Source organism: Suncus etruscus, chromosome 9, assembly GCF_024139225.1.
Source record: "Suncus etruscus isolate mSunEtr1 chromosome 9, mSunEtr1.pri.cur, whole genome shotgun sequence".
NCBI classification, from domain to species: Eukaryota; Metazoa; Chordata; class Mammalia; order Eulipotyphla; family Soricidae; genus Suncus; species Suncus etruscus.
In genome coordinates this window covers 63,787,566-63,804,646 of record NC_064856.1, presented here as the reverse complement: position 1 = coordinate 63,804,646, position 17,081 = coordinate 63,787,566, and the positions used below count along the sequence as shown (strand labels likewise).

At 37.3% G+C, this 17,081-nt stretch overlaps 1 protein-coding gene across 3 annotated transcripts in view; it reads left to right on the top strand.

Moving 5' to 3' along the window:
- Positions 1 to 1,596: 1,596 nt before the first annotated feature.
- The window catches only part of LOC126018963 (40S ribosomal protein S4, X isoform-like), a 965,922-nt gene continuing 950,437 nt past the window's right edge, over positions 1,597 to 17,081 (top strand). For 2 of the 3 annotated variants that reach the window (XM_049781081.1, XM_049781080.1), the window contains exon 1: positions 1,597 to 2,505. In XM_049781081.1, coding sequence (XP_049637038.1) covers positions 1,652 to 2,443 — 792 coding nt within the window. In that variant the 5' untranslated portion in view covers positions 1,597 to 1,651 and the 3' untranslated portion in view covers positions 2,444 to 2,505. The remainder of the gene's footprint in view (positions 2,506 to 17,081) is intronic. The other variant, XM_049781079.1, reaches the window with a different exon arrangement.

Below are 17,081 nucleotides of genomic sequence, written 5' to 3'. Positions count from 1 at the left end.
TGATTGAGTTACAGTCATACAATGGACAACATACAATGTACAACCTACAATGTACAACTTTTACCAGTGCACATTTCCCATCACCAATATCAGCAGTTTCCCTCTTACTCTCCTTGATTCCTCTTTCCTCCCACCCACCTTCTTCCACCTACTTCTTGGGAAGGCATTTTATTTCATTCTTTCTCTCACTTTCTCTTCTTTTTTGACTCTGTAGCTTGCACTATTGTTAATAAAGGGGTGTCAAACATATCACTTTAGCCCCTGTCATCCCCAAGTTCTTGTCCAGAGTAATCAGTTCCAACTATCACTTTCATAGTAGACCTTTCTCTAGTCTACACTCTGCTCTTTATTGTAAGTTTCCTACCATGGATTATTGCTCTTAATTCCCATCTCAATTGTCCCTGGATAGCATTCCCACACTGTCTTTTCTTTATGTTTATCCTTCTCCCTCTGACTCATTTCACTCAGCATAATAATCTCCATGTCCATCCATATATAGGCATATTTCATGACTTAAATGTTTTTAATTCCATTGTGTAGATGTACTACAGTTTCTTTGTCACTCATTTGTTGTTGGGCATCTGGGTGTCTTCCAGATTCTGGCTTTTGTAAATCATGCTGCAGTGAACACAGGAGTGCAGAGGGCATTTTTGTATTGTGTTTTTGTGTTCCTAGGATGTATTCATAGAAATAGTATTGCTGGATCATAAGAAAGCTCAATTTTTAGTTTTTTAATGAATCTCTCTATATTGCTTTCCAGAAAGGCTGAACTAGACAGCATTCCCACCAGAAGTGAAAAAGAGTCCCTTTCTCCACACATCCATATCAGCACTGGTTGTTCTTGTTCTTTGTGATGTGTGCCATTCTCTCTGTTGTGAGATGATACTTCATTGTTGTTTTGATTTGCATCCCCCTGATGATTAGAGACATTTAACATTTTTCATGTGCCTTTTGCATTCTGTATTTCTTCCTCTGGGACATTTCTGTTATTTCTTCTCATTTTTGATGGAGTACCCACAGTTATGACCTTTCTAAATCTGTCTCTTCTATCACTTTACCTCTCACACCTTCACTTCTTTCAATCCTTACACCATAATGATATCTGCCTTTTTCTATACTTAAACTTGTCCTCGATGGCCAAACCAATATTACATTGGGAAAGTAATTTGCTTTGCACAAGGTCAACCTGGATTTAATCCCCTGGCACTACATATGGTCTCCAGAACCCCACCAGAAGTAATCCCTGAGCATTGCTGGGTATGGCCATTAAACAAACAAAAGAGATTATCCTCATAAAGACACAGATAGTACCAGGGATAAGATGCCTGCCTTGCATGTTGTCACTAAGTCAGAGCATCACCAGACATGGCCCCTAAACACCAGAGTGTACTATCCCCCCCCCCAAAAAAAAAAACCTAATAAAATAAAAATGTCCTTAAATACTTTCTAACACTTTCATCAGAATAACTACCACATATCTCTAAGATAAACATACACATTTAACTAAAAGTTACCGTATTTGCCGGCGTATAAAACGACAGGGCATATAAGACGACCCCCTAATTTTGCAGTTAAAACATAGGTTTAGGGCCGGCGAGGACCCCGCGATTGCAAAAAGTCTTGGAAATAGTGCCTGGTCCATAAAGCAGCCATGGCCCGTGGTCCCAAGAAGCATCTGAAACGAGTGGCAGCTCCAAAGCATTGGATGCTGGATAAACTGACAGGGGTCTTTGCTCCTCGTCCATCCACCGGGCCCCACAAACTTCGAGAGTGTCTTCCACTCATCATTTTCCTAAGAAACAGGTTGAAGTATGCTCTGACAGGAGATGAGGTGAAGAAGATCTGCATGCAGCATTTCATTAAGATAGATGGCAAAGTACGTACCGATGTGACCTACCCTGCCGGCTTTATGGATGTCATCAGCATTGACAAAACTGGAGAGAATTTCTGCCTGGTCTATGACACTAAGGGATGCTTTGCTGTCCATCGCATCACCCCTGAGGAGGCCAAGGACAAGTTATGCAAAGTGAGGAAGATCTTTGTGGGCACCAAAGGGATTCCTCACTTGGTGACGCATGATGCCCGCACCATTCGCTATCCTGATCCCCTCATCAAGGTGAACGACACAATTCAGATTGATTTGGAGACCGGAAAGATTACCGATTTCATCAAGTTTGACACTGGTAACCTGTGCATGGTGACCGGTGGTGCTAACTTGGGAAGAATTGGTGTGATCACCAACAGGGAGAGACATCCCGGTTCTTTTGATGTGGTCCATGTGAAAGATGCCAATGGCAATAGCTTTGCCACCCGCCTCTCCAATATTTTTGTGATTGGCAAAGGCAACAAATCGTGGATTTCTCTTCCCCGAGGAAAAGGCATCCGCCTCACCATTGCCGAAGAGAGAGACAAGAGACTGGCCGCCAAACAGAGCAGTGGCTGAAATGTCTTTTGGGTTATATATTGATCTGTGAGAAGAGTTTTGTTAAACAAAGTTAATACTGTGTTTAAACAAAACAAAAACAAAAACAAAAAAAAAACAAAAAAAAACACAAAACACATAGGTTTAGGCCTATATTCGCTGTATCAGACAGAACATTCCTGTGCTGCATGTGTTCCTGTGCTCATGTACCACAGTGAGCCAATCACAACAAGCAAAGGTTCAAAGGTTATACTGTCATAGACTTCCTCTCTGACTCTGGCCAATCTGAGCAGGCTTTTCACAGTGTAGATTCGGGTCCAGAACATTGTCTAATTTGCATGCATCAAAAGCCTGCTTGGATTGGCTGAGTTAGGTGGACCGAACAGCCTTGCAGTTATTGGTGCAGGATCAAGTTGGAAAATTCGTTTTGTGGCAATATTCAGACGATTTTCGTTTAATGGCATATTGAAACATTTTCGGGATATACTCAGCATATAAGACGACCCACTTGGCATATAAGACGACCCACTCGGCGTATAAGACGACCCACGATTTTCGGTTGACTTTTTTTTGTTTCAAAAGTCGTCTTATACGCTGGAAAATACGGTAGTTGATTGAATGAAGTCTCACAATCAGGGACTATGGTTTAAGTACAAGTGATGGATCTTTCTAGACTACTGCTGTTTACTCTAAGGAGGCATGTACTTTGTCAGGTATTTTTTCATTCCTGTGCTCAATCATAAAATCAATAAGTATTTGGCATTGAATATATGCCTTACACTGTGTGAGACACAGAGTACAATCAGTGAGTGGAGGAAACATGGCAAAGATCTCCTGAAGGCAGAACTTGGAAGAGAAAGAGAGAAAAGGTAATCAAAACATTTAGACAAGAGTTTGGCCCACCATTACCTTAACAAGAAGTCATTTATAATTGGCAAACTAGATTCCTCAAAATTTACTTTTGGCATGTTCTATAGATTGCTTGTTGTGCCTTAAGGACACAATGAAAAGAGGCAGCAACAGCAATGAATGTCAAATGAGACAGAGAAAATTCAAAGAAAATTTCAAGCAACAATAAACACCTTCTTAGATTTCTTTTTAGACTTGTCTCCTTATAATTATTATTATTATTATTGAGATTTGGTGAAGTCTATATTCCTATAACTGAAAGGGTAGTGGGACTAAGGTTTTGGATAGCTTCAGAAGCAAGCAATCAGATGGGGTTGGGGTGGGACATGCTGGCAATAAATTCTTAAGAACAAAACCAAGATAGGATTCAAATAAAGTTTTTTGTCATGAGACCTTAAAGTTTTGGGGCCCCCTAAAATCATAAAAGCTTGTCCCATTTTGTAGACACAGGAATTAAGCCAATTAGACTTATTGTGTATCAGGATTGAAAGCTAAACACCCTCCATAGAGAAGAAACTAAAAGATTATAAGAATGTGAAGGTGACCCACATTAGTCAAAACAATAGTACAATAGGCCATTTGCCTTGTGTGAATAACCTGGATTCAATCATCAATACTACATAAGATCTTCTGAGTCCCTCCAGTACTGATCCCTGAACACAAGAACCAAAGGTAAGCTCTGAGCACCAGAGTATGACCCCAAAACAAAACAAAACAAAACAAAACAAAACAAAAGAATCTTTCACACACACAATAAAAATACTGTGTACTTCACTATTCATATCCTGAAATTCTCTTCTGTGAAGGAAAGTTGTGAGCCTGTAAAGAACCTGGGCAGAAATTAGGATGATTTTCTTTTTCTTTCCAAGGACAATTTCTATCTCCAGTCCAAATTCCACACACTCCCTAATAAATTGGGTGCTGGGGATTAAACCCCAGGCTGTGTAGATAACTGGAATTTAGGCACAGTCTGACAATTGCTAAGTAAAGCTGCTGAGACATGAAAGTTCACAGTGTGGTAGGTGCTTATGACAGACTTTTCCTCCTTAATCCTCGCAGGTACTCCCTGATGACTGAGGTTAGTAGAAAGAAAGCCAGTATACTTCCTCTTTAGGCTACTTTCTTTTCCCTTCATCTCTCCATTTTATGTAAGTCACCTATAACACTTTGAAGCAAAACAATATAGACTCTTTATATAACTTAAATATTCAGTGAGCATGGCTATCAATTCCCTGACTCAAGCTGCTACAGATTTTCAACACTCTTTCTCACCCTGATCTCAGAATATGTGCATACTGTTTGCTTTTATACACAGTATTTGGCAAGTCTTAATCATGCCGACAAGAATGTGGGCAAATGTGCGGTGATATGAAGGAAATGGATTCTCACTGTGCAGAAATTTGAAATTATTAGCGATTCAAATGAAAATTGTCTTTATTTTCTGAACTCTATAATATGCAATACAGAGAAATAGGACTTCACCATGTCTCACAAATCACATCAACAAATAAATGAATATTTTCAAAGCTATGTTCAGAAATAGTATAAGCAGGACCAAATCTTTCCAAGTTAGTAAACAGAACTGAAATTGCTATGCTTTTTATTCTAATAACCTAAATTGTATTTGCTTCCTTTGGTTTATTTGATTATAAACATAGTTCATCATCTCCCTTTCCTATGTTTAAAGATAATTACTACCCTGATATTTTTGATTTTTTATTCTTTTTTTGAAAGAGGCCAAACCCTGTTAATTTTTTTTGGTTTGTTTGTTTTGTGTTTTTTTTTTAATTGAGACCATTATGAATTAAAAGTCCTTCATAGTTGGATTTAAACATAGTGACAGTGAATTAGGGCCATTCCCACCACTGGGAACTTTGGTGGAGGGAGGTCAACAAAAATCCCCCATTTCCTTCCTTCCCCACCCCTGCCTGTCTTCAGAACCCCTCACTACCATTGTCATGTTAGTTGTTGATATTTTGATTTATTTTTAAAGCCAGTAGTCACTTAGGCCACTTCTATGGTGCTCAGCAAATATCACAAATCTGATAACTTGGTATTCAAGTTAATGGTGCAATGTTTGGGGGCCACCAGAACTGGATCTAGCAGCATGAGGTGACAGATTGGAAGGTGAGAAGGAAAGAGGGAGAAAGTGTGATAAGGTGACATGTATGCCAGGATCAAATTCAAAGTTAGCACACATGCTCTACTCTATCCTTATGAATATGGTAATCATTCTCTTGATTTACTTTTTTTTTAAATTGCCCATATAAGCATATATCCCCCAAACATTTAAGTAGCACTATATCTTTCACTTTTATTATTATTATTATTATTAATATGGGAACCTCATCGGTCATCCTAAAATATCATTTTGTTCTGGGGTTTAGAATGTGGGGCATGTGGTATGCCACTTGAACATCTCTGACCCTACCTTTTGTTTTTATTCTTAACTTTTAGTGAATGGATTTACATTGTATGTACACTTTTGTCTTGTTTCTTTGTGGTCCTGACAGACACATTCTATTATATAGCTGCAATTTATTCATTTTAATTCATGCATTATATTTTATTCAATTTAATTCATGTATTATATTTTATTATAGGACTATAATATATCATGATTTTAGGTAATATAAGAGATATTTCATCTTATAATTATTACAAATAATGTTCTTATATATTCTCAATGTATATTATCACATGTCTGAAGCAAGATGGGTCCATCTTTTGTTCACCTGTTTTCCCACCTATAGAAATTATTTTGGTAGCCCAATCCCTACTTATAAATGCGATCACAATTCTTTCTTTTTTTTCTTTTTGTATTTTTATTCTACCTATATGTCCCATGTCAGGTATGAACTTAGTTTTTTATCAAGTCTGGTAACATTTTCATTTTAACTGGCATATTTAGTTCATTTATTTTAATTACTGACATTTGAGGTTTTTAACTTTCCATCGTTTTATTCTTTTCTTTTTAGTCCACCTCTTCTATCATCCTTCTTTCTTTTTTCTACTTTTTCTTGAAAAGTTTGTGAAGGGAACCTCTAAGTGGTGCTCAGTGGACTTGGGAGTAACTCCCAGCAATACTAGTCCAATTAGGTCAGTGGTTCAGTGCTATAATATGAGGTTTCTGTGCTGCTGCAGTGCTGGCCACTCAGCAGTGTTGGCGATGGTGGGGATGGGGGGTAGGGTTCCTGAGCCTTGTCTAGCAATGCTCTGGAAAACCCTGGTAAAGACCAAACCTAGGTTAGGCACATGAAGATATGATCTCTAAAACTCTTGTACTATATTCCAGCTCCTTGAAACAATTTTAACTATTCTATTTTTCTTTCTCATCAGCAAAGAAGTCAAATGATGTCTTATAATCCTTTTAGTAAGGTACCCTAGAGAATTATAATGTGGTTTATAAATTTAACAAATCTAATATTGGGGCCGGGCGGTGGCGCTAAAGGTAAGGTGCGCCTGCCTTGCCTGTGCTAGCCTTGGACAGACCGCGGTTCGATCCCCCGGTGTCCCATATGGTCCCCCAAGCCAGGAGCAACTTCTGAGCGCATAGCCAGAAGTAACCCCTGAGTGTTACCGGGTGTGGCCCAAAAACCAAAAAAAAAAAAAAAACAAATCTAATATTAATTGGTATTTTAACTTATTGGACAGTATAAATTCCTTACATTCCACCCTTTCTATGTACTTCCTTCTGATTTATGTATTATTTGTTATATAATCTTATAATTAATTTAAACTGTGCTAAACAGCAAATATTTTAGTGACTAGCTGCTATTACTATTATTTGTATTGACTCATTTTAGTGCTCTATTCCTTCTCAATTTGCCAACTGGTGCCATTTCCTTTTGCTTTTTAAGATTTCCTCTACTTCAAATCTCCTAGTTATGAAATTTTTCTATTTATAATAAGCTTTAAATGTTTATTTCATAATTCTTCTTTTTATTTTTATTTTATTTATGTATTTATTTATTTATTTATTTTTGGTTTTGGGGCCACACCCGGTGGTGCTCAGGGGTTACTCCTGGCTGTCTGCTCAGAAATAGCTCCTGGCAGGCACGGGGGACCATATGGGACACCGGGATTCGAACCAACTACCTTTGGTCCTGGATCGGCTGCTTGCAAGGCAAACGCCACTGTGCTATCTCTCCGGGCCCTTCATAATTCTTCTTAAAAATTTCCCTTTCTTTTATTGATTTATCACTAGGTTACAATATTGAGGCTTCAGTTTAGTATCTCTCTATATGCATAGGATTTATTGGCACCACTAGAAAGTTTCAGAGCCACCTATCTACTAAAATAAAACTCTTTTAGCCAGTCCTCCTGCCGCTACCTCCCTTTCCCTCTGGTGACCAACTTGGTTTTCAACAATTGAAGGTGTCATTTTTTTTTTGTCTGTTTGTTTGCTTTGGTTCACATCTAAGTGAAATCATTGAAGAAGGCTGGTAATGGATACACAAATGCTAGATTCACAATTATTTTTTTCCAGAACTTTGAGGTTATTCTACTGCTGATGTCCATTTTTCTGTTGATATGTCAAATGTTGTCTTTGTTTTGTTGCTGATTTTAAGGTTATTTGTCTTACTATGTTTTCTAGCTTCTTTACTACATTATGCATCGATGTGGAATCCTTCTTATTTGTCTTAAAAGACAACTGTAGAGAAATACTAAAACACCATATTCTCCTCATGAAAGACTTGGTATGTTCTACTCCCATGCTTGGCAACATAGATTCAATTGATTTGAGATCTAGTGAGGTTGGTTTAGGGACCTGTAAGTATGACTAAGAGTACCAGACTTGTAGCATAAGGCCAGGAGTTTGATGCCTGGCACCATATTATTTATGAAATGTGATCCAGCACAAGGGAGGTAAGGGAACTAGTCCCTTACCCCCCGCAGTGCCACAACAAAGTGTGCATTCTTAGATGCACCACAAATAAGTCTGTGCAAGCACCACTACTAAAAGTGTGTGAGCACACAATCAAGTGTTTGCCCACCACAACCAAGTGTGTGCAATCTCAATCATCACAACAATAAAAGAAGTTTTAAAGGGAAGGGGGAAAACATTTTTTAAGTTATGATCCTTGCAATAGGTCTTCAAATACCTGTTCTACAAATTTAGTGGGGATCTTATCAAGGTTCCCCATGCTTAGTAAATGAGCTAGCTATGAAATTATTGCTACTTAGCTTCAAACCCAATCTTTCCTTTGTTTTATAATGCTTAGGCTGAAATTCTCTAAACCACATCAAAAATTGAAAACTGCTCTCCTGTGATTTTGACTTAATTACTTTTGAATGTCGAAATATCCTAGATCTTATATAAATACTGTGTTTGTGAGTAGATAGTTAATATTTTTCCTTAGTAAAGATTGGTGTCCCTGTGGTTTTCCTTATTGATTTTTCTATTTATTGTACTAAGCTATAAAGTAAGAGTCTTGGATCCAAAATGTAGTAGACATTGTGGGCCTGGATTTCTATTAGATGGCAGGCTCTTTGTGATGCACTCATAGCCAGGGAGATAGGTGTTGAATGCAGTTCCTATGGAGACAGGGTACACCAATAGCAATGTTTTATAACATGTCGCCCTGACAGCCATGCCTCACACATTCTGTGCTGCTTGTTCTAGTACCCCAAGTCCCTCAGCATGTGGTTTTCAAACACCCTCCTCTTTCTGACTCTGGGCTTCATTTACTATTTGCAATCCTGCACCTGGTCCTTCCTTGGTATTTACATTTGAAAATTTGAACATAATGAGCTAAACATTTAATGTTAAAGATTAGAACCACATAAAGTAAACTAAAACAAATATTAAATAAATAGTAAAGATAAAACACAGAAAATGATGAATCACAAAACAAAATCCCAACAGAAATGATAGATAAGCCCAATATTCCTGCCAACTTGACTAAGAAAAAGTACAAGATAAATATACATATCTGGAATGAGAAAAAGGAAAAACAAAAAAAGCAATTACAAAATATTATGGGAAATGTTGTCAATAAATTTCCATACCTAGATAAAATTAATGATTTTTCTAGAACAATCAATATTATACAAATTGATTCAAGGAAAAGAGCACGATTTGAATACATTAACAACCTCACAATGCACTAGCAAGACAGTTCTTAGATTTACCACTTAAAAGCAATCCCAAAAGAGCATTATGCACTATTTACCTTACAGGCAAGATCTAATTAACCGATGATCAAGAAACATGTAATATTATTTAAATTATTCAAACTTTTCTAGTGGATATATGTGGAAACCTTCCCAAATTATTTAATAAAACTAAAGAGATAATATAGGAAGTAAGGTACTTGCCTTCCAAAGCATTTAATACATCTAGATAATATTAATATTAATGCCTAATAAAGGGCACTGAAAAATCAATCTTATTTTGAACATCTAGGAAAAAAATCTTAAAATTATTTGCATTTAGCATATCTTTGAAATGTACATTGTCAAGAAGGATTTATTTCTTAGTGAAGTACTTTTTTTTGTTTTGTTTTGTTTGTTTTTTGTTTTGTTTTGTTTGGGGGCCATACCCAGCAACACCCAGGCATTCCTCCTGGCTCTGTATTCAGAAATCATTTCTGAAAGTCTCAGGGATCATATGGAATTCCAGAGATCAAACCCAAATTGCCCACAACAAGGCAAATGCCCTACTCTCTGTGACATCACTCCACCCCCATGTATTATACTATTTTATATTGGTATCAAAGTGTGTGTATATGTACATATATGACTCTAATGTTCTTTAGGTCTGGATATCAAGAATTCTAGAATTTCATGTTCAAATGTCCTTGAAGTTAATTACCTGTCCTTTACTCTAGTCCATTTTTCCAAAGATAATAATATTAGAAAATATATCTATAAAGGCCAGAGCAATAGTACAGCAGATAGACATTTGCCTTCCACATGGCTGTTCTGGGTTTGATCCATGGCATCTCATATGAACCCCTAAGCACTATTAGAGTAATTCCTGAGTGCAGTGAGAAGTAAGCTCTGAAGACTACCAGTATTATCCTAAAATGTATGTATATGTACATATACATATGTGTATATATGTGATATACTTTGTATATATAAATTACAGCAAGGTATAATTACGTGTTATTATAATACAAGTATAATTCAAATAATATTTTTCATGGGTATAAAGGAATTTGATTGCATGAGCAAGTGTGTGTATCCATTAATGGAAAAATGAGCAATCATGAACCAAGGACTAACTTAGCTATACCACATTCTGGATCTCTGATAAATACAAGAATTATATATTAAACCTGACCTCCCAAATTATTATCAAGAATCAATTATCAGAGTAAGTGAGCAGGAGATAATCTGTTTATTTAACTATAAATTATTTTGTATATATAAAGTTTTTATTAACCCTTTCTTCAGGTCCTATAAAGTTAAGAGTGAACCAACCAACCTCTTTCATAGTTGGAACAGGTGAAAAAAATAATAGCAGTTAATAAACATAAGATGGAAAAATATTAGTGGAAAATATATAATTGATACATAAGTGAAAATATATCCATGTATGTACATCTATATTGCAGGAGATAGACTGTAATGCATACACACTACTTATACTTGCATACAAACATATACACAATAGCATAAGCACAGAAAAATTGAAAGCCTTTTTGAGTTTTTTTCCGTCCAGTAAAGTAAAGCAGAATATTAAAAGGCACTGCTGTTATCCTTTTGCCTTACAAAACTGGAGAGGCCACAAAAGAATGACTAAATATAGAACCAATTTCAGAAGACTTTTCCTTGGCTAATTGAAGCAAGACAAGTTTTAACATAGGAAGCACTTGATGAGTGGAGAGATAATACAATACATAGGGCCTTGCATATGATCTCCAGCATCCTATATCATCTGCCAAGCACTCTAGGAGTGATCCCTGAGTACAGAGCTGGAATAAGCCCTGAATATCAAGTTGCCCAAAAACAAACCAACAATAAAATTAAAGGAGAAACTTGACTCCTTGAATTCGTAAAATCCGAAAGCAAGGGTATTGGGGGCCAATAAATATCAAGATGTATACTACCAAGAAGTTGGGGGGAGTTGATTTACTTTTAATTTTTATTGTTGCATCATTATTTAAAATACTTTTTATGATAGTTGATATTTTCATGCATACATTGTCTTCCCAACACCATACCCAACACCAGAGTACCTGTTTCCTTTCAGTGTTCCAAGAACCCTTCTTATCTACCCCCATAACCCTTGGGAAAGCTTGATTCTGTACACCAACTTGCTAGTTCTGTTGCTTTTGGTCAGTTGTTGCTCCCTTACTGTTTTTTCCTTTCTTTCATCCTTTTATCCTTTAATTAGTTTTTGGTTTGTTTTTGTTATGGTTTTTGTTTGTTTGGTTTTGGTTTTGGGGCCAGACTCAGTGATATTCAGGGGTTACTCCTGGCTATGCGCTCAGAAATTGCTCCTGGCTTGGGGGACCATATGGGACACTGGGGGATCGAACCACAGTCCATCCTAGGTCAGCCGGATGCAAGACAAATGCCCTACTGCTGCGCCATCACTCCAGCACCTAGCCTTTCATTTTTTTCTTTTAATTTTTATTAAGACAATGTGATTTACAAAATTGTACATAATAACGTTGTTTCAGGCATACAATATTCCAACACTAATATATCACAAATGTCCTTTTCCTTCCACTAGTGTCCCCAAGTTCCCTCCCACACCCTAGTATGCCCCCTTTGCAAGCATATAACAAATTTATTTAATATTATTTGTTTCAACAAAATTAAAGAAATGGCAAAGACCTGGTTAGTACTTGGATGAGAAGCCTGCAGATGTTTTTAAATACATTGTTTAATTTTAAATAAATTATTTGAATTAACATGAAATACACAGTTACAAAGTTGATTATGATTGGGTATCTGTCATACAATGTCCAATGTTCAACACCTTTCTCCAGTGCACATTTCCCACCAACAATGTCCTCAGTTTCCTGTCTGCCCTCCCACTAGCCTGCCTTTGTGGCAGACATTTTTTTTTATCTTTCTTCAGTCTCTGTCCCTGTCTGTCTGTCTCTCTCTTTTTTTTTTCTTTTAAATACTGTGATTCAACAGAGGTTTTTAACTGCATACTATACTCCACATTTCCCTGAGCATTGAACAGATTCTTCCATCTCCTCAGGCACTATGCTACTCCTCCTCCTATTCTGTGCACTCTGTCCAGGTGTCTGTCCAGGATGCCTGAGCTCTTTCAAGGGTGTGGGTATTAGAACAGTTCCCTAAGTATATTCATCATACTGATGGCCCTAGTTAATGCTCATTGTTGTTATTTTCAGGGTTGGAAAGAAAGTAATGATAGCTGCTGATAGGGGAAAGGGAAGGTCAAGTAGAGCTTCAACCCAATAGAGCAAACAAGTCCACTGAATTCTTTCCAGATCAGCTGTCTGGATGGCTTGATTAGTTATCACTTTGATGTATTACCATTCAAAAATTTCAAAGGATTAAAATAACAATAATTAATTTTAAAACAAAATAAATTAGAGATTATGGAGTATACCACATGCTTTGGCCTAAAATAGGTTCTATTTCCTGACTCTTTCATCTCTTCAGTCAGCAGGTTCTCTCCAGTTTTTATTGGGTTGACAAAAAACTTCAAAAGGCAAATGGACATATCCAAGATCTCTTGTGCCTCTATGAAACTAACAGTTTCTTTTAGCTTGTTCTATTTTCTGAAGCAAGTCATGGTGGAAAATATAGTTTCCCAATGTGAGAAATGCTTTTTCTTTTGCTGGGAAGATGCCAAGGTCACAAAACAAAACCATGAAGTAGAGACCATCCAGTTAAGCATCTAGCTATCATGGTAGGTCTCGTAACCAAGACTAGGCCTCCATCTCTGCAGACTCACAAGCATTGCCGCTTGAAATCACTGGGAGTATATGAATGGCAGATGGTTGAAGAGCCAAAATTAGAGGCAGAAACAAAGCAAAATAAAAGATTTGGCAGTAATATGTGAAGAAATGCTGAGGAGTGCAAGAAATGCTCTAGATGATGCATTCAGTTTTGAAAGTTAACATTTAAAAGCCTGTCATCTCAGCTGAGATGTCCAGATGCAGGAGATGAACATTAAGATCTGGAACTAAAGAAAGATGTATGAGATAAGGAATAAAATTCCAATGTAGTGAATATTAACTGACAGTGACAGAGAATGATTTTTGCAGAAAGATTATGTTGTATGAGGAGAGTCAGATAAAACCCTGGGGCACCCAGATATTTCCCAGGCCAGGGAGCCTCAGTGAAAAAACTCAGTTTACATAAAGAGGTTGGTAGAAAAGCCTGCTGGAAATCTGGAAAAGTGGATCCTCCCAAGTTCCTTTCTTCTGAAGAATTCTTATATTGATCGTTCCAAAATAACTATGCTTTCTTCTACTTGCCACAGAAAGGGAAATCAATGGGCTGCAAAAGTTCACTATCATTTCTGATCTACTCTCACATGCAGGTTTCACAATTTTCAATTTTCATTGGAACATTTTAAGTAAAATGCAACTTCAGGAGAAAATTGTGGTATTTCCTCAGTATACACTGTCCTTTATAGAAGATGAGCAAAATTGGGGACTGGGAAATAACTCAAAGAACTGGAGAATATGTTTTGTATGTAAAAGACCCAAATTAGGTCACCAGCATAATTTTCATGGTTTCCTGAGGGTGGCCCCTGTAAATTTCTGGGTATGGTCCAAGAACCAAAATAATAATAATAATAATAATAATAATAATAATAATGTTCATTTTTTGAGAGCCACACCCAGTGGCTCTGCACTCATACATCACTCTAGGCAGACCCTGGGGACCTTATAGGATGCAGGGGATCAAAGTGGGGTCTGCCATGTGCAAGGCAAATGCCCTACACACTGTGCTATTGCTCTGGAAAAATAATTTTTAAAGTAAAATTCATTTTGTATGATTAGAGAGAAGATAAATATATTAACTTCATTGGAGATATTGGCAGTGATCCCTTTTAATCTCACACATTTGCTCATATATCAGCTAGATTAGATTAACATATCTTATTCAACTATTTTTGCTCAAGTATTTATTTGGAATAGGTATAAAAATAATCAAATAATTTTGAAAAACAAAAAAATAATTTTGAGTACATGTTAAGAGATTGTAGTCATACAAAGTACTGGTTCAGGACATAACAGACAACAAAACTAAATAGAAATTAATAATAAAGGGTCAGACACACAGTACAGCAGGTAAGGCATTTATTTGCCTTGCACTTACCTGACCCAGGTTCAGTTCCTAGGACTGCATAAGGTTCACTGTATGTGTCAAGGAGTTAAACTGAAAATCATTTGGCCTGGAAAACCACCAGTCAGCAGAATATATGTCAAAGTCTACATGGCCTTCTTATAGTTATGAGAACAAACAAATAAACCTGTTTCCAAATTTTTCAGACTTTGTCTTGTCAAAACATTGAAGACATGCATATTTGAGCATTTCTTTGATCTGGGTGTCTCAAAGAATCACTGCTTCAGAGAAATCAAGTTTAACTCTTAAGATAGATTCAAAGGCTCATTGTTCATGTGCTCTCATTCCCTAATCACAGAAACCCATGGCAGTGGTGGTGACTGCCAGAGTCCTCTGAGCTCCACTAAGGGTAATCCTTAACAAAGAGTTTGGAGTAAGGCCTAGAACATCTGGGTGTGGCCCCAAAGCTGAAAGGGGGGAGGGGAAATGCATGAACAAATAATATCATAAACAACCTCCATGGGAGTAATATATAAAGATATAGTACAAGAATTAAAGTGCTTGCCTTGTATGTGACCAACCCCAGTTAGTACCTCAGTGCTATGCAGGCCCCCAAGCACTGGTTGGGTAGAAAACTATGGTCCCTTGAGCACGATGAGGATGGCTATGGCAATCCCCAGTACCACAGCATCTGAGATCACCACATCCTCAGGCCCTCACAGTGAGCAATGCCATATCCTCTGGCCTACTTGGCTGAGAATCACTTGGAGTAGCCCCCCAGTCTTTAAGAATCACTTGAGAGAACCTCCAGTAAGCCAAACTGGACATAACTCCAAACTTCTACAAGTGAATGAATAAACATAAAGGATTAAAGTTCAGATCAGGGGTACTCAAACTTTTTAAACAGGGGGCCAGTTCAATGTCCCTCAGACCATTGGAGGGTCTGGCTATAGTAAAAACAAAACTTATGAACGAATTCTTTTTTGTTTTTGTTTTTGTTTTTGTTTTTGGGTCACATGCGGGCGGTGCTCAGGGATTACTCCTGGCTGTCTGCTCAGAAATAGCTCCTGGCAGGCACGGGGGACCATACGGGACACCGGGATTTGAACCAACCACCTTTGGTCCTGGATTGGCTACTTGCAAGGCAAACGCCACTGTGCTATCTCTCCGGGCCCATGGATGAATTTTTATGCACACTGCATATATCTTATTTTGCAATGAAGAAACAAAACAGATACAAATACAATATGTGGCCCGTGGGCCATAGTTTGAGGACCACTGGTTCAGATGATTCCATGTCATTCACAATAAAAATGAGCCAACTACCCAACAGAAAACAAAAAAAATAAAAATTCATATTTGCCAGAGTATAGGAGCATTAGTGATGGAATTTGATACTGATGGTGGGGTTAGTGTTGAAATAGAATATGTCTAAAACTCAACTATATTACAAAGCAATGCAATGGTTTAAATGGTGGTTTTCTATGGCCCCAAAGTATATTACAGAGAAGGAAGGAAATAGAGTGGAGAAGAAAGACAGATATGAAATAACAGGGACAAGGGTCAAGGGGACTCAGGTACATTGGTAATGTTATGGAAGGACAATGCTAAATATTCAAATCATGGAGTCAATAATAATGAAATCATGAGACCCAAACTTTAACAGCCAAAATTTTAAAGAGGTGCCTGTTACAATAGTAGACTGAAGCAGGAGAGAGGTGTAGAATGGATGGACCTAGGAAACATTGGTGGATGGAGGTTGACATTGGTTGTGGGACTGGTGCTGAAACATTCATTGTATGTCTAATCTTTAACTATGAATAACTTTGTACATCTCAATGTTTCATATAAATAAAGGTAACAACATGGTCTAAAAAAACTCAACCATCAATAACTTTGTAAATCACAGTTCTTTAATAAAATAAAAAATATTAAACAGAAAAGAAAAGTCATATTTAAAAAGGTCTATCAACAATTTCCAGAAACTGCTTCTAGGCCAAACTACTTCTGATTCTATTGTTTCTTCTTAGTACACAACCAAAGCACTTCTCATACAACCCTCAGCAATTGTCCTTTCCAAGTACATCCTGGCAATACAGATACCTTTTAGTTCCCCCATGTGATATGGAAGTATTTTGTTACAAACAGAATCATTAAAGTCATACTTAGCATTAAAAGCAACAAAACAAACAAAAATACCCTAAATATTATTTTCCTTGAATATCTGCTACAATCACCCAGCAGGGAGAATCCTTAGATCTAGTTTAAGATATATTAGGAATTAAAAGGCAGGGGGTGGAGCCACAGGGGAAAGTTGTGTCAGTAACTACTGTAAAATATGAATTTGCCCCATTTACTTCTCAGCATAAAATTTTTCTTTTAACCAGAACTGATAAAATAAATGTTCTATGGGGCTTGTGAGGTGGCGCTAGAGGTAAGGTGTCTGCCTTGCAAGCATTAGCCAAGGAAGGACCACGGTTCATTCCCCGGCGTCCCATATGGTCCCCCCAAGCCA